Genomic DNA, 24134 nt, shown 5'->3' on the forward strand with positions numbered 1-24134 from the left:
AAGGTCACTCTAACCCTTTACCACTTAGGTACGTATTTTGACTCATTTGTAGTCCCTTAAAAACTTAAATTTAATTAAAGACCTTTCTTACTAGATTCAAGTTTTAAAGGCTTCATTTCCAACCCTTAGATACTGATGAGCAGCAATTTACAGCATAAAACCTGAACAGACTGGGAGTTACTCGCAGGCTGTTCTGGTTTTATGCTGTCTGCACATAGCCATTTTCACTTTGCTTCAAATAGGAAAGGGTTAAAGGTCAAAATTGACCGGAAAGCAGCTCTTTTTTTTTGTCTCAGTAAATTTACAATATATTGAGGGATTTTTTAATAATTTGGCACAAGTATAAACCATCATAAGACAAGTTTTTGTATGTATAACCTGTTTCCCTAGCTTAACAGGCAAGGTCAAATGTGGAGGTCAAAGATCCAATTTTGCATAAATCAGCTTGAAAATTCTTGTCTCAGCAATAATGTTTTCATGCATTGATAAACTGTAAAATAAATTGAGACAATTGATATCCATCATCAGTTGTTGTTTTGCGTGTAAGTAATATTAACCTACCTCAAAGGTCAAGCAAGATCTAGCTTAGTGTTCAAAGGTCAAATTTTGCCATTAAACAACTTGTCCAGACTGTAACTTTGTCTTTTTTTTTTTAAATGACCTTAAATCAATGACTGCCATGAGGAGACAGAAACTTGTCTCCCTATGTCAGGGGTCAAGGTCACACATAGAGTTCAGTTGTCAAGTTTGTGTCTGGGTTGTAACTCATGTAATTCATCATACAATTTAAATATAACTTTGTCTTGTGAATCACCTGTTTCATCGCCTCAAAGGTCAAGGGCAAATAGTACAGCTGGCCTTAAGCAGTTTTTGTGTGACAAAAGCAGAGTTTTAATACAAAAGTGGTTTGTATGGACACCCATGCCTTATGGTTACATGTATTGCTCTTGACAAAGTTTTTTTTGTTATCTATAAAATACGATTATTTTTTTAAATAATGTAATTAAAGTCTATCTGAATTTGTTTTACTTCAAGCAATAGGATTTTTCTAAATGCTCTCATAATACTATTTAAAAATGTCATAAAATTGAATGAACTTTAACGGTTAATTATACATGTATATCTAATATTATGACATCATATATAACAAGGCATTGAGTGTTAAAATGTGCATGTTTGGTAACAGAGTGTGTTCAAACATTAATAGATGACTGTTTCCCTAAATATTGAAAGGTCTGCACCAGTAATTTCTTTCATTTTATATTCCCATCATTTTAAAATGAAATGCACTGAAAAAAAATCATCAAAACCCTTTGCCAGCCTGAATCACATTATTCCAAATTTAGAAAAATTGAGTCTGAATAGAATTACAGTATTAGATAAATAATTAAAAATAGCAGCTTTTTGCATGACAAAATGTCAGTATTTTTCTAAAGGTATTGATCCTCAGACGGAGGCCAATTGATTGCGAAAATTGAAATGAGTTATGGACATTTGTTATGGAATGAGATTAAAAAGAGAAATTACTTCCATTATCCCATTGTGCAAATAATCAGAACATTTTTTTCCAGGTTTCAGAATTGTCCTGGCGGTTTTGATTACCAGTATTGATGTTATTCAAGTTCAAACATTGGGCGGAGATTTAAAGGTCCTCATCTTTAGCTCCACTTTTCGCTGAAAAGACCAGCTATTCTAGTAATACCTTTCTAAGTGGTGAAGGGTTAAATAAGTTTCTAAGTGGTAAAGGGTTAAATACGTATCTATGTGGTAAAGGGTTAAATACGTATCTATGTGGTAAAGTGTTAAATACGTATCTATGTGGTGAAGAGTTTAAAATACGTATATAGGTGGTAAAGGTTAAATACGTATCTAAGAGGCAAAGGGTTAAATAAGTATCTAAGTGGTAAAGGGTAAAGCCCTGGGTCTGGTAAACATTTACATTTTCAGAAAGCCTTTGTCTGAGGAACTGATTGAAGGATTTTTTTTCACAAATAAACAAATATTGCATACAACATTGAACATAAAGGACAAAGTTTAATTTGCATCGTTTTGACATGGTTTTTTCAAATTGATAGAAGAGGGTCCAAACTTTTTACAAACTAATAGGACCTTTGTCAGTTTCTATGTTTTAGTTAGATCTGTTTTGCCAGGACTGAAGAACTGCAGGTCTTTCATATAGTCTTATTCCAAATACAGTAGGCATTCAAATCTGCTTATGTCAAATGACATAGGATTTCAAAATTTGGTTAGCCTATTAGTTCATCTTAAGATGAGAAATAAATGTTGTAAGTTTGAATAAAATCCCAAAAGCCAAATATTGAAATATTAGCTTACAGAAAGACTTTCACCTTTTCTTATGGCTCATGTAAAATGTCTAAGTGTTCACAAGACCCTATTGATGATGATTATTAATTAAGAGACCATATAATATTCTTTTGTGCTAAATAAGTTTACAGTACATGAATAAACAATTTTATGATGGTACATATGTAAATATGTGAATTGTAACTATGTCCTTTGAAATAGTTGTAAGTTAACATTCCATAGGGCAGTTATCTTGTTGATTGATATTTTGTTCATACAGAAGCCATGGGTCAAGTGAATAAACTGACAATGGGAAGTCCTTATAAAACCTAATTTTGTTAACTGATCAGTTCCAGAACAAGTTCTGCCAGTCACCAAGCCTGAAGAAATAGAGGTTCCAGCAGTTGAGCCAGTCCCAGAGAAAGAACCAGAAGCTAAACCATTGGTAAGCTTGATGACAACATTAGTGCAGCATGGTTTTCAAACTGCTTTTTATTGTAAAATCATACATTTTTAATACATGAACAGGTATTGTGAAGATTATAACGAAAGATATCCAACCTATATTTATTTGACCTGTGCACAGGTTCCTCTATACCTTTGTTAACCATGGACTTCTATGGCCAACCATGGGAAATTAATGGTTTGGTGGTAATTTTCCGGCCTTGTTGACCATTTGCCTCAATTGACCGATTGCTATTGCGATTAAACCTTTCCCCAGAAAGTTAAAATGGCAATGTGCAAACAGCATATAACCAGAACAGCCTGCAAGTGACAAGCAGGCTGTTCAGGTTTTATGCTGTTTTCTGCTCATCAGTATCTAAGATTTGAAAATGAAGCCTTGAAAACTGGAATCTGGTAAGAAAGGTCTTTAATTAAATATAACTTTCTAATGGACTACAAATGCGTGAAAATATGTATCTAAGTGGTAAGGGATTAAATACATATCTAAGTGGTAAAGGGTTAATAACCACACCTACTCATGTTAATATCTAATAGTTTACAGTATACAGATTGCGTTAAATGTCTTTTCCATCACCATTGATCAATTCCTATATTTCATAAGGTTTTATTATTATAATTTGTCAATAACATCTTATTGAAAAATCTATTTACATCATTTTTTTCTTTTGCAAAATGATCTTATATAATTCATTTTATAAGAAAAGAAATCAACGTTTCCTGATCATGTAATAAGATAATTGTACCTTATTTAGTTCTCATTTAATGGTAGGTAATCTCTAAGTTTACATCACAAGGAAATTATAGGTTGTAAAGAACTAGCAGTAAGTTTAAACAAGGTTCATGTATTACATAGAATGTAATTGCAGGATTGAATATGATAGTTAACAATTTATTACTGTGCATTAACTGCCAGAACTTTGCATAATTGTCATGTCATTTGAGAGACACTGTTCACTTTCGATTGAATCAATAATCAATCAGATATTTGTGAAAATTTAAAGATTTACCAATTGTGATAATTCTGGTTGGCATATGAAAAAACAGTTTAACATAACCATGTATACAGCCATTTTAATTGAGAGACATTATCATTGAAACATGATTATGTTATATGAAGATGTACATTTGTGATTTTAATGATCCTATGTTGATTATTAAGTAAGTTTAATATACCCCTTTTTCATATTAAAATTCCTGTAACATAAGTATTATTCCTATAAAAGACCTTGTAAGCAAATGTTTTCATCTTTGAAAAAAACAAGGTACAGATTTAGTATGTAAGTGGCCCTCTGTTCAGTTTTATTGATTTTTTAGCTCGGCCTTTCGGAGAAAACCAGAGGTATTGTCAAAGCCAGCTCGTCCTGCCGTCAGCGTCTTGCTAAAACCTTGACATTTTGCTCTAAAATCAAAGTGCTTCCACCTACAACTTTGAAACTTCATATGTAAATGCACCTTGATGAGTTGTACACGCCACACCCATTTTTGGGTCACTAGGTCAAAGGTCAAGGTCAATGTGACCTCTAAAAAAATAATTATGACAAGCTTTCATTTATTTAAAACTGCACCCACAGCCGAGCGTTGGCACCCGTTATGCAGTGCTCTTGTTTTATTAAATCATGACCCTGAGGTAAAAACTTGCTAACCCCGGGGTATCAAAATAGTAGTTTTTATACACTTACATCGAAAGTTACTGAACAACGTTTTTCCTCCAAAACCATAAAACCAAAAGGTTTGATATGTGGTACGTGGCATTGTAATTCATTTTTTACCACAATTTGTTTACCACATGGTTTTGCTTGGAGTCAAAGCTTACCACGCCACTGAGACTCCAACTGCCAAAAGTTTAACATTCTACTCATTAAAACACTCAGAGAAGGGGGTATTCATCACTATAGGGACAAGTTCAAGCTTACAAAGTTATTGGCTGTTCTGCATACCAAACCAAGTTCTGTAGTGGAATGGAAGGATATTCATTTTTTCCGCATATCTGTTTAACCCATTTATTCCTAGTGTCTAGAAAAAAGGCCATTTTTTCACCTTTCTTGACCTTTACAACAGCCAATAGAATGTTTTTCCTGCCATTTTCCTGCCAGTAGATACTCTACTATTGGATAAGCTAATTAAAATATTATAGGGATACTATATTTTGTTTTAAACCATGCTAACCGAATGTTGAGCATGAAACATCATATCTCAATACTGAAATGAATAGCGTGTACAACCATTTTACACTCAACGCTTCAAATAATTAGTGTGTGCCTGTCCCTTTTCATCAGCCAAGTCGTTCCTTCTAAAAGGCTGTGTTCTAAAATTCTACAATTATTATCCCGCGCCATAGGCGGACGGATATTGTTTTGTTGTTGTCCGTCCATCCGTCCGTCCGTCCGTCCGTCTTTCCTTCCGTCCGTCCGGCCGGCACTTTTGTGTCAGGAGCCATATCTTGGAAGTGCTTTGTTATGAGTATATATATGGATAAGAGGATGATGCACGCCAAATGGCATTGTACACCATCTGTTAATAACGGAGTTATGGCCCTTTGTATCTTAAAAAAATGCTTTTTTGTGTCCAGAGGCAAATCTTGGAAATGCTTTGGCGGATTTCATTGAAACTTGGTTTGAGTATATATATGGATAAGAGGATGATGCAAGCCAAATGGCATTGTACACCATTGGATAATAACAGAGTTATAGCCCTTTGTATCCTGAAAAAATGCTTTTTTTATGTGTCCGGAGCCATATCTTGGAAGTGCTTTGACGGATTTCATTGAAACTTGGTATGAGTATATATATATGGATAAGAGGGTGATGCATGTTGGCGTTGTCCATCAGTCCAGAAAACTTTTGTATCCAGAAGTTTTATAGTACAAACACTGTTTTCTATCTTTAAGCGTAATACATTTGTGTCTTGTTCTGTGAAAACTGGGCTTAATGCATGTGCGTAAAGTGTCATCCCAGATTAGCCTGTGCAGTCCGCACAGGCTAATCAGGGACAACACTTTCGGCTTAAACAAGATTTTGGGTAAAAAGGGACTTCCTTTAAACGATAAATATTGAAGCGGAAAGTGTCGTCCCTGATTAGCCTGTGCGGATGACACTTTACGCACATGCATTAAGCCCAGTTTTCTCAGAACACGACTCATTCCATCTCGCAGGAGAGCAAGGACAATAGTTGGACAGCATGTCTTCACATCGTCAGCCAAAGTTAGAATACGTTACAGACAATTGTCCGTTTGTTTTTATAACACAGTCTGGCACCAATTCCCCATCCAAATAAATCACAAATTGATTGTTCATTTACAAAATGCTATGTGATATAAATATGTGTTTTGAATGTGCGGAGAGAAAACTGCGTCAAAATGGAATGCTAATATACCCCAAATTTCTGAATATTTAAACTAATCTTAGATATAAATACTATTTGAGTACTCATACAATAGTATGATTTGATGTGGTATCATTTATTTATGCACATTACATCATACCTCTGCTGATTTTCGCCAAATACAAAATGGACTAATATGTTTTATTTCACGTGTTTTAATATAAGTCGATCTTTGGAGGTTTGTGCTATTATTTGGAATCAAGTCATACTATTGTTTTATACAGGCTTGGCAGGAATTGTAAGATATTCAGCCCAACACAACTAAAACTACTCATAGGCAACCTCCCCATTTTTAGCTCATCTATTTTTTGAAAAAAAATTGTGAGCTATTGTCATCACCTTGGCATCGGGTCCGGTTAAGTTTTGCGTTGCATTCAGTATCAATGCTATTGCATTCAAACTTGGTACACTTACTAACTATCATGAGGGGACTGTGCAGGCAAAGCTAGATAACTCTGGCGTGCATTTTGACAGAATTATGTGCCCTTTTTATACTTAGATAATTGAAAATTTGGTTAAGTTTTGGGTTTAGGTCCACTTTATTCCTAAAGTATCAAAGCAATTGCTTTCATACTTGCAACACTTACTAACTATCATAAGGGGACTGTGCAGGCAAAGTTATGTAACTCTGACTGGCATTTTGACGGAATTATGGGCCCTTTATACTTAGAAAATTGATAATTTGGTTAAGTTTGTGTTTTGGTCCACTTCACCCCTAAAGTATCATAGATATTGCTTTCATACTTGGAACACTCGCAAACTATCATAAGGGGACAGTAAAGGACAAGTTGCATAACTCTGGTTGTAATTTTTACGGACTTATGGCCCTTTTTTGACTTAGTAACTTTGAATATATGGTTAAATTTTGTGTTTAGATCCACTTTACTTTCAAATACTTTCATGCTATCATGACGGTACTGTACCTGGCAAGTTGAATTTTACCTTGACCTTTGAATGACCTTGACTCTCAAGGTCAAATTATTAAATTTTGCTAAAATTGCCATAACTTCTTTATTTATGATTAGATTTGATTGATACTTTGACAAAACAACTCTTACCTGACATACCACAATAGCCTCCACCCAAACCATCCCCCACGCCCCCCCTCCCCTGAATCCCCCCAAAATCCTCCCCCCCCAAAAAAAAAAAAAATTGTTTTTTATTTGAAACATGTTTTTTTTTCGTTTTTTTTTGCATTTTTGGAAGATAATGTAATAAATGACCACACCCCCACACTATACACCCTCTCCACTCCACCCATCCCTTCTTTGTGATTGAAATTAAGATAGGTCCCTTCACCTTTAAAAAGAAAAATAGATGAGCGGTCTGCACCCGCAAGGTGGTGCTCTTGTTTAGGGCTTAGCCCCACCAGATAAATTACACAACAATTGGGCAGTAAAATGTTATTTCCTCTACATATATATGTTATGGGGATATTTTCTGAAATGTCCCACAAACGTTCATAGGAAATCTGATATGAACTATGAAAATATATATATAAACTGTATAGACAAGAATTAAAATGTGTATGCATTAATATGCAATACACTGAATTACAAATAGTTCATGTGGTTGATAATCAACAAACTACTAAAAAAAGACAAAATTAAAAATCTGCTTTTAACTTAATTATCTCGAAATGTAAATGTTCAACCTTTATTTTTCAAAATCAGAATATACGCCAAATATCTTTTAAAAGATATTTCTTGTTAAAATTGAGTCTTGCTCTGGGAAAACAGGGCTTAATGCAAGTGCATTAAGTATCGTCCTAGATTAGCCTGTGCAGTCCGCACAATCATATCAGGGGGGACTGTGACTTTCCTGCTATTTTTGTACTTTTTCATTTATAAGACTTGTCTTCTTAGCAGTAATCCAATATGAGTAGACTGCACAGGCTAATCTGGGACAAACCTCACATGCATGACGCACATGCATTAAACCACACTTGGCAGAGGGAAGCTCTATTGTGGAAAAAAAACAACTTACTTTTTAACTGTCATTGAGGATCAGTCAGATACTATACCACATAAGATTTATAGAAAAAAGCCTGAATACTTGTTACCTTAATGCAGTCGGCAGTCAGAGAGCACAGGCAGGTAGTCGTGGAGCAGAGGGACAACGTGAAGAAGGAGAAACGACGAGAAATACGGCGGTGCGTGAAGAAACCGGATGAGAAGGTGGAGGAGTTGTCCGTCCCCGAAACCTCTGCGCAGAAAGTTCAGTCCTGGATTTTTGGAAACGAGGACTTCTCAGAAAAGAACGAGAAGAGTAAAGGTAATAGCAGTTGAAAACATAAGAGCCTTTCTTGTGGAAAATGGGGTCCTCAATGGGTAATCAGGGATGGCACTTTCAGCTTTTATGTTATTTTTAGTTTAAAGTCTCCGTAGCAAAAAAAAAACCCAGTTCATGCGTTAAGTGTGGTTCCTGAATAGCCTGTGCATAGTGCACAGGCTAAACAGGGACAACACTTTAGGCTGATGCATTAAGACCCGTTTTCCAAGAGTGAGGCTCAAATTTAAAAGAACTGTTCCATGACAAAATCTTTTTCAGTGACATTACTTTTTTGATGTTAAGACCATCTAACTTTAGTGGGGCTAATGTGGAAAACCGGTTAAACACATGTAGGTAAGTGTCTCCCCAGATTTGTCTGTGCATGCTGGACATGTTGTCAGGGATAACACTCTCAGCTTTTATGGAGTTTATTGTTTGAAGGAAGCCTTTTCTGAATGAAAATCCATTCTCTTTAGAAAGTCCTCCCAGATCGTTCCTAATTTGTGTGCACAACCTAATCTGTAACTATACTTTATGCCCATGCATTAAGCCAAGTTTTCCCTGAGGTCTGCTCATATATATTTGAGCCTTTCTTTGTGAACAGGGATTTAATGCATGTGCTTAAAGTTTCATACCTGATTAGCCTGTGCAGTCTTTACAGGCATATAAGGGACAACACTTTCGGCTTTTATGATATTTTCTGTTAAAAGAAAGTGTCTTTTTAGCAAAAATCTACTTGAGGCGGAAAGTTTCGTCCCTTATTAGCCTGTGCAGACTGCACAGGCTAATCTGGGACAACACTTTACGCACATGCTTTAAACCCCTTTTTTTGCAGAACACTGCTCATTTTGAGTTCAGCATTAACCTTTTTTAGCACCAAAGATGAGCAGTCTAGGGCTCATGATGTTCTTATACACTCTCTTTTACTTCCAACAAGGTTTCTGAATTATTGCGTTGTTCTTTTCAGATGTGGTAAGAGTTGATGTTCCTCTACCCACCCTGTCAGACGATCTCAACCCTGAACTGATAGCAAAAGAAAAACAAGCAAAAAAAGAGAGAAGACGAAAATCAGGTCAGGGAGAACTTACATTTGTTGTATTCAAATGTTTAAATAGGAATAAGTTATGACCTCACTTTTATGACTTAAGTGATGAGTAAGTGCATACCAGAGCTTAAGGGATCACTTTTTGACGATGCTGCGAAGCAGCTCGTCTAAGTTATCATACCATGAAACAATTCTTCACAATGGCAATTTATGTAAAAGACCAAGCCAGTCCAATTGAGATAGCTCGATTTTTCTAATCGGCATACCTCGCTGATTATCATTGATAAAGGTAAAGGAAGCTCAGCTATAAATAGGACAGCATATTCTGGGAAAAAGATTTCATAATAGTTTGAAAACGTTAATTTTAAATCAGTTATATTCAATCCATTAAATGTTTATAGATCAATGAAACAACTATGCATTTCCAGTATTGTATTTGACATTTGTCGTGATTCTGTAAATAAATTGCAAATTAAAACGTGTATAATTAACATTTAACGCGATCACGAGTGTAAAGAAAACGAATTATTTCGAACCTGCCATTTGTAAACATTATAGCGAGTAGGTTTAATAAACAGCATAATAGCCATACGACAACTATGAAACTCGCTCTTCAGCTTGCTTCTCATTTTGCATATTTAATAAACTTTTCGAACAAAAATTACAGAGCCACATCTGTGCACATACTATGTTTGATCATTCATTCGTTTGTTGGATGTTGTTCGCTGTTTGAAACACATATAAGGTCATATTGCGGAGATTTAGTTTAAACCCTACCATGTGTTCATGGGCGAACTCACGTATTTAAGTCGTATTCGACTATTGTGCTCATACTAACTTTCGGGAATCATCATGAAATTATTGCCGTACTTAACGAACAAACATGCCTAAGCTTATTGAATTAGAGAAAAAACAATAATCAAAAGAGAAAAAGAATATGTTCATGCACAAGGGCATGTGGAATCACGTCCGTACATATAACATTTTTAGTTTAGGAAAGGAAACAACGAAATATCAAGTTTGGTATGATATACATGTGAAATCAAAGAGCATGGTGTAATTAAAGAGCATGTCAAGTTTTGAATATATCTGCTACGTAACGTAATGTTATAACCCACAAACGTTTTACTGTAACAGAACATTTTTTTAAGATAAGTGGTACAGAAAATACACGTTGAATATCTTTTTAAAGATATTTCTTGTTATATTTGATCGAGAATGTAATCCCGCCTCCCAGTTTTGTTGAATGGGTCAAGTTCCCCACGGGTACTACTTCCCCGTACCCCCAATTTTATTTTCGTACCCAAATTTGTTCGTACACAATTTCTTTTGTACCCATTTTTTTTTCATACCCAATTTTTTTTTCGTACCCAAATGTTCTTTTGTAACAATTTTTTTTCGTACCGATTCTTTTTTTTTGGCATAATTTTTGTACCCAAAATTTTGGTACCCATTTTTTTTTCGTACCCAAAATTTTCGTACCAATATACACACTTGTGAAGATGTAGATAAACTTAAACTGATGCTTTTATATCCATCCTCTTCAAAAGCATCGTCACACCAGTACTGTCAGTACTTTGATTGTTATTTGCAACATTTAATTATTAATTCGTCATATTTTTTAAAGTTACGTAAACACTTGAAAGGCCACTATTGCCATAAATACCCGGTAGTGTGCATCTGTTCCGATGGAACCTCAAAAGGTTTTAAAACTGGGTAATGTGGTGTTTGTCTCTAAGGCAAATATAGGAAAATATTGAGGAAACTATGAAAGCAATTCCTACTGCCTATTCAGAATACAACTGAACAAAGTCAAGTCAAGTTTAATACTGGATCATGATATGTTAAATACAAGGAACAATTTTAGTGGTTTTATTATTATTTAAAGTATTTTTTTCATAATTTATATTTATATAATATAATTTATATAATATAATAGTTTATATAATTAAATATAATTAACAGTAGTAGCAAATACATATGAGCAGTGCTTTGTGAATAGGGAGTTTAATGAATGTGTGTAAAGTGTCGTCCCAGATAAGCATGTGCAGTTCGCACAGGCTAATCAGGGGCGACACATTCACGTTTATGACATTTTTCTTTTCAAAACAGTCCCTTTTTAGCGAAAATCCAGTTTAGACAGAAAGTGTCATCCCTTATTAGCCTGTTCCAACTGCACATGCTAAACTGGGACAACACTGTACGCACATTCATTAAACCCCCTTTTTACAGAGCGCGGCTAATATATTTGACCAAATACGATACATCATAAAATATAAAAACTTTACCCATTACAGTGCTAGCAGCATTTATTGACGTTGCAAACCAATCAACAAAGAAATTACGTAAACCTGGCATTCGGGACAGTTCTTACACGGACGAGCTTCAACGGCTCGAGCTTGCAGAGGAGCGACGGAGGAAACAGCAGGCAATGTTTGAGAGGCTGAAGCATAGAAAATCGTTTTCGATGGAGGCTGGAGACAGTGATGGATTATCAAGATTTGAGGATTGTAAGTCCATCTACTGTCAGGCCTTTTCTTGGCCATTTTGATAAAAATGCAATTTCGGTATGGGGAATTATTTGGAGTATTTTTTTGCTAGAAAAGTCTACTGATTTTGGAAACAAATAATTTAAGATACTGTGAAACCATTTATTTTCGTCAGCACGAAATTTCGTCCTTTTTAAAAAAAATGACTATTTCTTCAGCACTTAAATTCGTCCATTTCTTGTTTTGAAAAAAAAGCGTCCGATTTGTTTGTAATGTTTGTAATACATGTAATACGCGGTTCCGAAAAAATCGTGCTGGGGAAAGAGGGGTGACACTTGGTAGTCACTTGCAGGAGGTGGGCCTTGTTTGGCAAATGCCAATTAACAAGTCTGTTATTTCAGGTGATAGTAACTGCCCCTTATTATTTTATGTCATTGACACGTTCTTTGTTATGATTAGCGGATAAGTGGGACTGAATTACCGTTAACGAGTGTTTTAAACAACGAAGCCAATTGCCAATTAATCTTTTTCCATTACAATCACGGACAACCAAACACAAATCAATATGTTCTTTATTAATTTGTAATAAAAGCGCGGAATATATTTCAGTCAGGTGTTGATCACACATCGTCATATTTTAATTGCGTTTAATAGTATTGTCTTTAATGCGGATTCGCCGGGTGTTGGCTGTATAATCTGCAACACCCCTGAAAAACACAATACACACAATGGGTAATAAAGTTGTTAACAGTTAGCGCTAATCAACACTATTATACCTAAACGAAGTCGACGCATTCGATACAGCCTTATTGAATTCGCGTTTTACAGGAAATGTCAGTTGTCAGTACACGGTATAATGTACATCCCTTTGTGTCAAAACCGGATTCAACTTGAGTGTGAATAGTCGACTGTTTCATGTTCTTTGTATCAATGCCATCCAGGTATCTGTACTATAAGTATACCAGTCTACAAACAAGGTGCGCGCTTCCGCATATGGGTATTCGGACGTTCAAAAAATTGACCTACGGTTTAGCGTTCATGCCGTCGAACGCATTTAGCAATATAACTCGTTTTTTTTCCTCAATTTTTTTTCTTGCAAAAAATACTAGTGGCTTATAACTTACCTTGCAATCTTTTTTCTCGCATTTTGCGAGTGTGCGAGTGTTAATTTCGATCCCTGTGTATATTCGTGGATTACGCTGGATTTAAATGCCTCATGCCTACGGTAATTCAGTCTTATTTGTTTCAAATATGGGACATGATTGTTCGTTAGGATCTTGAATTCGTCCATCGGTCGAAGGACGAAAAAGACGAAAATTAATGTCTGACGAATAATAATGGTTTCACAGTATATCTTTATAATTATTCAAATTATTACAACTAAATCATGTTAATGATAGGTGGATCTAAATGAAATAAAATTGAAATTATTTGGAAAAAATCTCATATATGGATTTTTTTTTTCAAATATGATTTTTGTTTAACCATTTTGCCTGATATGAGTGTGTACATTAATGGGGTTTGGTGCTGTTGTATCTGGTGCTTGATTGTAATGCAGATAGAACAGTTTCACTCTCAACACTTGCTGCAGAGTATTTAAACTAAATATTAAATAAAATATAATAAAGGTTGTTTTCTCATAAAAAAATTGTTTTATATTGAAAAATATTTGTAAAAATACCCTTAAAAGGTTTTCCATACAATGAGACGTTTTCACCACAAATATAACATATTCTGCATTTTTAATTCCAAACTTTATATATGGCAACTTACCCCAATACACAAGTTGATGAAACAAATTCTTGATTTTTTACTCTTAGAACATGTGACAAAAATGTGTTACGCATGGTTGCTGGTATTTATGCCACTTTATTAAAGGTTTGATAAAGCTTGTTCAGATAATACTTTGCACAGGTTCTCTCCTGTTATTGTGAAACTCGGGATCATGTACCCATAAACAGAAGGTTCAGTGTGGGCATATTTGCTCTAAGACTTGTTCTACTCAAGTCATGCTACTGCAGGTGTCACATCTGATGGTTCGAGTTCTAGTTACCAGTAATTTAAAGATGTCAAAATAAAGGACCATATTGCCACTTTTATTCAGCAAGATCTGTCAGTTTACTCTGAACAGTGTGCCACTTGACACGTACAAAATTAAACATGAAATGAGAAATTTTCTCAAATTATACCAAATAATTATTGATAGTTATAATATTGCTTGAGACTAAAGATTAAAGATCGATTAAAATATATTAGTACAAGGTGTGTTTTTTTTCGGCGGAGCTGACTACGCCAGCTTTTCACCTTACGTGACCTTTGTTAGCGTCCAATAGAATTCAAAGAAAACTTCCCGCGGCCAAGTTCAGATGAATACACTTCATTGACTGCATTGGCTGATTTGATAATACCACTATAATATTGGAAACATGTCCGCGTCTTTGTAACACTGTTTAACTGCGTGTTCAGCATGAAACAGTTTTATCTCTAATAAAAAGGCTTAATAGATAGAACAGTTTTACACTCAATCTCGACATCAATACAGTTTGTGCGTGCACCTTTTATTTTCAGAGGATTGCCAGCGCAAGAACGTTGTGTACTTAAAGGCCATGTTCTCATATTTAGTACTGACCTCCATATTCCTGTCAACATGTTATATGTAAAAGTATAAAGAGCAGTGGAAGCGATGCCTCACTTTAATGCATTGCATTTCAACCCACGAGGTATAAGGGGTCTGTTCGCGGTTAGTGTGTTTGAATGTCAGAGTTTATATACAGGTCAGACCTTATGTGCTGATCGGAGTTCGCGGTCAGTAAAATAATAGTTATATAATAAAGACGCTATAGCGTGAACTAGGTGAACTGGAATTTTCTTTACCAGAAAGATGTTAAATGAAGATATCCAGCGATATTATTATGGCATGTCAATAACAGATTCTTAATTTGTTTTCAACAATACCATGATAAATATTATTTTTAATTAATAAACAAGAATTATTCCATCATATTTACTAATGTATTATTGCATCATATTGACTAATGTATTAAGTATGAGCGCGATGATTCTCGATACTGTTAATAATCGTATCAAATAGCAATACCCGATAAACCACTAAAACAGGTTTGTTCGAAGACCGCGCGTATACACTTCGTGTGTGGCCGGTTGACTTTGGTTTTCTGTTTTGTATCTATAGGTTTATGACCAACAATATGTAATAACGTAAAAAAAATGCGAAAACTTCGCGTAACATCCCGTACTGTGTGTGATGCAGCTCAAAACTGCACGCACAGAAAAAGATATTAGCTATCCTTGATCTCATTCATTTAAATCTTTACCTTCCATGAACTCCAACCACATTCAACGCCGTATATCCTTTTAAAAGATATTTCTTGTTTTATTTTCAGATGGTTTTCTTGCAAAGTTCTGCATTTTTACAAAGAGCAATATGGAAATGTACAGACATGCTTTTGAAGCTGTAAGTATCATTGTACTTAACAATGTATTTGAGCAGTGCTCTGCAAAAAAGGGGTTTAAAGCAAATGCGTAAAGTGTGGTCCCAGATAAGCCTGTGCAGTCTGCACAGGCTAATCAGGGCGACACTTTCCAGCTTAACTGGATTTATATTAAGAAGGGCTTCCTTTAAGATACCATAAAAGCAGAAAGTGTCATCCCAGATTAGCCTGTGCCAACTGAGCAGGCTAATCTGTGACAACACTTAATGCGCGTTCATTAAGCCCTGTTTTTCCAGAGCCAAGCTCATTTGTTATCAGTCTCTTGGGAAAACAGACAGCAATATTTTTCTGATTGTTGAAAAGTAACATATCAGTTATTATTAAATCTTTACATAATTCATGAACATGTTTCTTGGAAATATGCCTTAAACACGTATTATCATCTTCATCAGATATTGTAAAGATAAAAAATAAATTGTTTAGAAATTATTCAGTTATTACCTAATACCTAGAATCAACTTTTAAGGAATTCTCTCAGAAATTATTATCGGATCTTTACCAAACTATATGAAACTGCTTGAGATTATTAGCTATATTACAAAAGAAGAGTTGTGGCCCTTCATTTACAAAGTAGGCAATTAACCCTCTCCCCCATAAGAAGCAAATTGCAAATGGCTTTTGCAACCAGTATAAAACCAGAACAGCCTGCCTGTTACTTGCAGTCTGTTCAGGTTTTATGTTATTTGCTGCTTATCAGTATCTTAGGGTTGGAAATGAAGCCTTTATAACTTGAATTTAGTAAGACAGGTATTTAATTAAATTTAACTTTCCTAGGAACTACAAATGCGTCAAAATACATATCTAAGTGGTAAAGGGTTTAAACAGTACCCATCTATTGAGCACCATTGTGGGAAAACTTGTGACTTACTGCACTGTGCGTTAAGTGTTGTTCAATATTAGCATGTGCAGTCCACACAGGCTTTATAGAGACAGCACTTTCCGCCTAAACTGTATTTTATTTTAGAAGAGACTTCCTTTGAGAGAAAGATTCCATAAAAGCGGAGTATCATCCCTGATCAGTCTGTGCAGATTGCACAGGCTAATCTAGGATAACACTATTCTTATGCATTAAACCCTGGTTGCTGTACAATAATGTTGACTAACAGGTAGATGACCTGGGTGTAGGCTGGCTGGAGGGAGAGGATGTGATGATTGCTCTCCGTGGAGTCAACAACAGACTGACCGAGGCAGAGGAGGAGTATCTCTACAGGGTTGGTGTAGTCTTACTAGATACTTATTTGTCCGTGCTCTGTGAAAAAGGGGTTTAATTCATTTGCATAAAGTGTTGTCCCAGATTAGCCTGTGACGTACGCAAAGGGTAATTATTGACGACGCTTTCCGCCTAAATTTGATTTTTGCTAAGAAGAGACTTTCTTAAAACGAAAAATATCATAAAAGTGGAAAGTGTTGTCCCTGATAAGCCTGTGCAGACTGCACAGGCTTATCTTGGACAACACTGTACGCACATGCATTAAACCCATTTTTCACAGAGTACGGCCCAATTATTATTTCTAGATACAATCTACATGATTACCCTACTTTACCATGTATTATGTGCAACTGCTTAATGTTTATGCCAAAATATGTGTCGGCTGACATGTTTGTCTAACTTTGGATTCCATTTGCGACAATTTGGACCAAAATCAAGGTCATTGTTTAAAAAGATAGAAAAATATGTTTTTGCTCAAGAGCTTGATTTTTCATGAGGCTATCGTTCTAAAAAAAAAAAAATGTTGGGAGCTTAGAGTAAGCTTGGATTAAATTTGGACCAGTTGGATCATTGATCACACTTACTAAAATAGATAAATTATTTTTCGCTCAAATTAAAAAAGGTTGGATTGCGGTACAACTTGCTTCAGGGATTGTCTTTCTACATAACTGGCTATGGGAATTTAACCCTTTCTTACTTAGAAGCATGTGAAAATGGCTATGTGCAAACAGCATAAAACCAGAACAGCCTGCAAGTAACTCGCAGTCTGTTCAGGTTTTATGCTGTTCGCTGCTCGTTACTTACTAAGGGTTGGAAATGAAGCCCTAAAACTGTAATTAAGTAAGAAAGGTCTTTAATTAAATGTAACTTTCTACAGGACTACAAATGTGTACACATGCGTATCTAAGTGGTAAAGGATTAAACACTGTATTTTGTCTGGTCAGGTGCTGGAATTGACAGGGTACAAGATTACGCACGGGGCTGACTTCAAGATGTTCTCAGTTCTGGCTGCTCTCTCACAGAGGATAACTATGCTAGAGTGAGTAGAACTGACATTGAAATGAGCCTCGTTCTGGGAAAACAGGGTTTAATGCTTGTGCGTACAGTCCTCACAGGCTAATCAGGGACCACACTTTGCACTTTTATGGAAATCTTTGTATTAAAGAAGTCTCTTCTAAATGAAAATCAAGTTTAGGCGGAAAGTTTCGTCCCTGATTACGCTGTGAAAACTGCACACGATAATCTTTGACAACATTTTACGCACATGCATTAAGCCAATTTTCCCAGAACACAGCTCAAATAGTGTAGATTTTATTTTGAGTTTATAGCTTGAAACATTAATGAAATACAATCCTGTTTTGGATATGTATGACATTAATAGGAAATATATTGATACAATGTCTGAATTAAAACTTATGTTATTGATGAGTTTTGGATAGTATTTTTGAAACTTTAAATGAGAAATTGAATCCGGATTCTTGCTTTGACTAGCAGTCTCAAAAGTTATGCACTTTAATAATTATTGTAATCTCAGATAAAGGGATTGAGAGCCTCACAACATTTTAACAGCACAATTATTTGTGTATATGCTCTTAAAATTGTGTATGATTCTATAAAACATTTTTAAATCTCTAAATTAGTCAGTTTAGGGGACCGTTTCAATAAACATTGTAGTACACATTTACGATACGATACATTTTTCGAAGATTCATAATTGCTTAAGTCCATATCATATGATTATAAATTTTCAGTAATTACATTGGAATCTCAAGCGCCGTATATATTTGACGAGCATGGCGAGCTAGTTCATCTACTTATTAATATTACAAAATTCTCTCGTAAGTTTAAATTGTCATTATTTATGAATTGGCCCCCAGGACTGCAATTTTCCATTTGAATTGTTGTAGTAATAAATCAATAGCAAAATCACTTGCTGCAAACAAATACCTTTCATTTAAGTACACATTAGCCTTGCTCTGTGAAAACGAGGTCTAATTCATGTGCATAAAATGTCTCAGATCAGCCTGTGCATTACACATTGGCTAATCATGGACAACACTTTCTCCTTTTATTGTATTTTTTGTTACAGGAAGTCTCTACTTAGGAAAATCCAGTCAAGGCGGAAAGTGTCTTCCCTGATTAGCCTGTGCTTGCTGCATACCGGTAGGCTTATCTGGGAAGACACTTTTGGCACATGCACTAAACCCCAAGTTTCCTAAAGCCAAGCTCATATCCAGATAGCTTGTTAGTGGACTATAACCTCACAGTGTTGTTTTCCTCCTCTTTTCAGTAAGTGGATGAAGAACCTAATTGGTCAGATGGACTTCAAGGCCCTAGAGATGAAGATGTTCAAATGCAAAGTAAGAACTAGAGCCTCGTCTGGGAAAACTCAGCTTAATTTATGTTCTTAAGTGTCGTCCCAGATTAGCCTGGGCAGTCCTCACAGGCTCATCTGGGACGACACTTTCCGACTAAACTATATTTTTGCTTAGAAGATACTTTCTTTAAATAAAAAATACCATAAAAGCGGTTAATGGTACACTTAATGTACATGGATGGAGCACAATACATTACAATTAGATTTTGTACTATGTTTTTATTTATACTAGTAGTTCTTGTAGCACATTTTGATATATTTTATGTAGCATAGTTTTATTCATAATACTTGTAGCATATTTGACTTGAAGTTTTGTAGAGGGTTTTGTTTTTAATCTACTTGTGGCAGATTTTGTCTGATTATGGTATTTTGATATGAAATTATTTAAGATTAGTAGCACAATTAAAGAGACTTTAGATTTAGTATCTGAAAAACCTTTGATTTATTGTATATGTATTAAAATATGATAATTGTTTTGTGCATATTGATTAAGTCTATGAATCACAGTCTCTTCCTTAAAGGTCAAGGTTATAGTTGGAGGTACAGTGTCAAGTTTATCAATAAAACAGCTAGCCCAGACGGTGACACGTCTCACCTCATTCTCCCTACCTCAAAGGTCAAGGTCAAATTAAAAGGTTTAATTATGACATAAAACAGTTTTTCCTGACTAACTTCCATTTTTCATGAAGCAATTATAAAATTATGTACCACACATTTTCAATATGTTGAGACTGTGTGTCATGGGTAACAACCATCTCCCTTCCTCAAAGATCAAGGTCACACATCAAGGTCAAAGGTTAAAATTGGCTAGAAAATAGCTCCTCCAGACTGAATCTACATCATATTTTGAGCACTTTTAAAATAAAATACTAGTAATGTCAGCTATGTGTAGAAGCTCCTTGTCACTTCTTGGTCAAAGGTCTAGGTAAAATTGAACTTGAAAGGTGAAATGTGTTCTTTATTCAGCTTGAAAAATAATGAGAAGCATTATTTACAATTTTCTGTTCTTGCTGTCAGGCATTTAGTTTGGAATTTTATTACATTATCTTTGAAGCACATTTAATAAATTCTCTGAAGGACAATTCAATACATCAGTCGTGCTTCTAAATTTCCATAACATCAATTGTCAGGTATAAAATCATATGCTTGCATCATTCATTAGTGTCTCACAAGGTCCCCACTATGTTACAGACTCTATGGGAATGCAATGTGGACAGAGAGACCAACAAGATCTCCATAGACCAGCTGTGTGTGGACCTGAGGGCGGGTGGGGTAAGCATGGAACACGAGTTGGAGGTGCGAGAGAAACTGGCTCATCTACACGCACTTGATCTGCTGGACTTTCTCACTTACGTACCACTGTTCATCATGATTCACCAGTCTGTAGTGCAAAACCCTTTGGATGATTCAAGGACTAAGTGATACTGACATTAAATGGTTGTTGGAATGTAAATTGCAGCTGACAGACTGAGAAGTAGGGAAACTTGTATGTGCATAGTTAGATTAATTGGTACTATGTATGTAACTGAAAATGAAAAGGGTTGGTTTAAATTGGGAGAAATGGGTGGTTCAAGTTTTCTGGCCATTAACTTTTTATCTATGATGTTGACTTGAAAATTCAGCAGTAAATACAATTAGATGTTTGAAGAAATACATGAAATACTGTATGTGTTTACAAAGTATTTGATGTTTGAAGAAATACATGAAATACTGTATGGGTGTACAAAGTATTTTGTTGGAATGGCTTGTTTAGAAAACTACGGATACTACAGTCAATCTTGTAAGAAGAGACCACTCAAGGGAGTAACCAAAAGTGGTCTCTTAATAAAATGGTCTTTAAATAAAAAAGGCCATTCTGGAAGATTGCGTACCCTCAATTTTAAATCTATATGAAGGATAATCTCTGTTGTTCACAATGATTTCAACTTTTGAAATGAAATGAATATAAACACAATGCATAAACAATATTTTACTTAAAATGTGTTTTATTTTATAAATCAGCGAACAAGTTTGTCTCTTAACCCTTTCCCACATAAATACGTATAGTCCCGACTATCGATTCCCCCATACATACGTATTATCTCGACTCTAACGATTAGCGCATCCATACGACTTAACGACTCTATCGTTTACCTCATAATCCCGTATAATCACAACTACCATTTCAAAATCTTGCTTAAATTAACGATTAAAGTATAAGCTGCTGGTTGCTGGTCGCGTAAGACCAAAGTAACAAAATACAATATCAAAATATAGTGGAAAAGCTCCGTGCAATTTCAAAGTCGTCGCATAAGACAAAGGTCGCTTAATTCAAGTGGTTGCATCCACAAGATTGACTGAACACTTAAATTTGATAAAAATGGTTTGATCAAAATAATGCATTATAGTTGTGCCTATTTTTATGGGCTAAGATCAATTGCTAAGTTTTCTGTTACACTTTATTAGTTTTTATTTATGTACATCTGATTTTTCAGAAGCATGAATTATTGTCATTTAAATGTAATAATTTTTTAATGAACCATATATTTACCCTTTTTCCCATAAGAAGTGAAGCTGAAAATGGCTTTTGCAGCCAGCATAAAACCAGAACAGCTTGCGAGTAACTGGCAGTGTGTTCAGGTTTTATGCTGTTTGCTGCTCATCAGTATCTAAGCGTTGGAAAGGAAGCCTTTAAGATTGAATCAAGTAAGAAAGGTCTTTACTTAAATCAAACTTTTAATTTGGGACCACAAATGCATCGAAATACTTATCTAAGTGGTAAAGGGTTAACTAATGTTGCATTTCACTTTAATAATCAATGGGCTTCATATATGTCTTACAAATGTTTAACACATATTCATTATGCTCTTTTGTAAGTATAGTTTTAATAAAACTAAAATGAATGTTATATTTTATTTGGTACGCTCCTAATTAAATATGTATTTTATGGTCTTTGATAATAAATACAACTTCAATTTAAAAAAGTTGGCACACAAAAATAGAGACTCACAAAACTACTTGCAATATGGACAGACTTTTAAATACTCACGAATGTATTTGTATACGATGTATTTTTTTGTTTTATATCCCTCTTGGGTGTTCTTATTGTTATGTTTTTGTGATATTTTGCTTGTGATACATTTTAAGTCCATGGTTGCAATATGTACCGTCATGGCATCCTAAACCTATAGTTTCTATCAACAAATCTCAATTCAGTCACAGAACAAAGTCATACAATATTTGTATTTATATGGCATACAATTAAGATTAGATATATATATGCTTGGAAATAATCATATAAAACTTTAAATCAAATCCTGATTGTTTTTAATGGAAAGCATAGGCGAAGATTTGATTAACACATTTTGTAGTTGAAATTCGAATGCACTGTAAGTATGTCATTGTTCAGTATTGTGAAAACTGGTGCATACAGTGTTATATTTCACCATCAGATGGTTTAAACGTCATTGACATGTTTATGGAAAACCATTTATTATACAATGAATTTATCAGTGTATGACAAAATGAATATTCATTAACCCTTTTCCCCATAAGAAGCAAAGTGAAAATGGCTTTTGAAACCAGCATAAAACCGTAACAGACTGCAAGTTACTCGCAGTTTGTTCAGGTTTTATGCTGTTTGCTGCCCATCGGTATCTTAAGGGTTGGAAAATAAAACTTTTTAAACTTGAATCTTGTTAGAGAGGTTTGATTTAATTTAATTTTCGAAGAGACTTCAAACGTGTAAAAGTGCGTCTCCGAGTGGTAAAGGGTAAAGTTTAACATATTTGGTGAGTATAATCAATACAATTTGATAACAATTCTATACATGTACTGATCTTCCCAAGCATAACAGGATTAGTTTCTATCATTATGTTTAAAAAAAAAGTGGTTTGTTTTCATTAACCCGACCAGCCAAACGTTTGTGCGCCGAACCTAAACTTTGTGTTGAGTTTTTATATATTTTTGCTGAATTCACTGAAAAACTATAAAGTTTGGGGTCACTATTGGTTTATTTAATCACTACATAAACTTTAAAGTAACTAAAGAAAGAATATTTAAAAGGTTTCTTAAGATTTGCTTGTGTCATTGCACATTCTTTTTGAATCTTGAAGTGTAAAATGGGTTAATAAAAATAATTTGCCAATTTCCTACCAACCCTATTTTGTTGGCGTGTTTAAAGAATCAAAAGACTTCTTTTGTTAGACTGATTTACAACTCCTGAATCTATAGTTTGTTACATTGTACTGATGTAGAAAGTAGAGGTGTAATTTAATAATCAGAATAAAAGAAAATTATGAGGTTGTCACTGTATTTGTTAATAAATTACTGTCTCGCTGTCCAATTGATAGCTTTTTATCAGTGTTAGTACAGAGGTAACACACAGTATTATATTGTTATGTAAATATTGTTACACAATAATAATTGTAGAATTTATGTAGTAAGATAAATAAATTAGCAAGACAATAAATATGTAAAGCATGCCTATGTTATTTAATTGTTGAGTTGTTTAGAAAATTAATATAATTTCGTTATGTGTCTATAGAAATGGGCCGTGCTCTGTGAAAATGGGGTTTAATGCATGTGCGTATAGTGTCGTCCCAGATTTGCCTCCGCACAGGTTAATCAGGGACAAAACTTTCTGCCTTAACTTTATTTTTGCTAAGAGAAGAATTTCTTTAAACAAAACATATTATAAAAGCAGAAAGTGTCATCCCTGATTAGTCTGTGCAGACTGCACAGGCTTATCTTAGATGACACTTCACGCATTAATCCTTGTGCATTAATTTAAAAGGGCTTATACTAATACGAGTTTGGGGAAAAATATTTTTCTATTATAGTATAGATGCGTGTTGTCATGTCAACAAACTATGATATAAACGTTTTATATTCTACAATAATGCACTCAATGTACCACTGAAACGGGAAGTGAAACAGAGCCAATATTGCCATGGAACTGGACAATAAGACTTCTTGTAAACAACTGCTTAGCGATCATATAATAAGCATTCCTTATATTTTACCAGATAAACAGTGACTGATTTCAGGCAATGAAATCATAAAGGTATAAGCCGTCTTTTTGGAGCCTCCATAATTGCTTAAA

General features: G+C 34.7%; 1 protein-coding gene across 6 annotated transcripts in view; it reads left to right on the forward strand.

The window, feature by feature from the left end:
• The window catches only part of LOC127852178 (golgin subfamily A member 6-like protein 22), a 98627-nt gene extending 75113 nt beyond the window's left edge, over positions 1 to 23514 (forward strand). For all 6 annotated transcript variants that reach the window (XM_052386047.1, XM_052386048.1, XM_052386049.1 and 3 more), the window contains 9 exons: positions 2655 to 2749; positions 8223 to 8424; positions 9389 to 9493; positions 11764 to 11976; positions 15357 to 15427; positions 16571 to 16675; positions 17619 to 17713; positions 18965 to 19034; positions 20243 to 23514. In XM_052386047.1, coding sequence (XP_052242007.1) covers positions 2655 to 2749; positions 8223 to 8424; positions 9389 to 9493; positions 11764 to 11976; positions 15357 to 15427; positions 16571 to 16675; positions 17619 to 17713; positions 18965 to 19034; positions 20243 to 20473 — 1187 coding nt within the window. In that variant the 3' untranslated portion in view covers positions 20474 to 23514. The remainder of the gene's footprint in view (positions 1 to 2654; positions 2750 to 8222; positions 8425 to 9388; positions 9494 to 11763; positions 11977 to 15356; positions 15428 to 16570; positions 16676 to 17618; positions 17714 to 18964; positions 19035 to 20242) is intronic.
• Positions 23515 to 24134: the final 620 nt, after the last annotated feature.

This window comes from Dreissena polymorpha, chromosome 12 (genome assembly GCF_020536995.1).
Source record: "Dreissena polymorpha isolate Duluth1 chromosome 12, UMN_Dpol_1.0, whole genome shotgun sequence".
In the NCBI taxonomy this organism is placed as follows: domain Eukaryota; kingdom Metazoa; phylum Mollusca; class Bivalvia; order Myida; family Dreissenidae; genus Dreissena; species Dreissena polymorpha.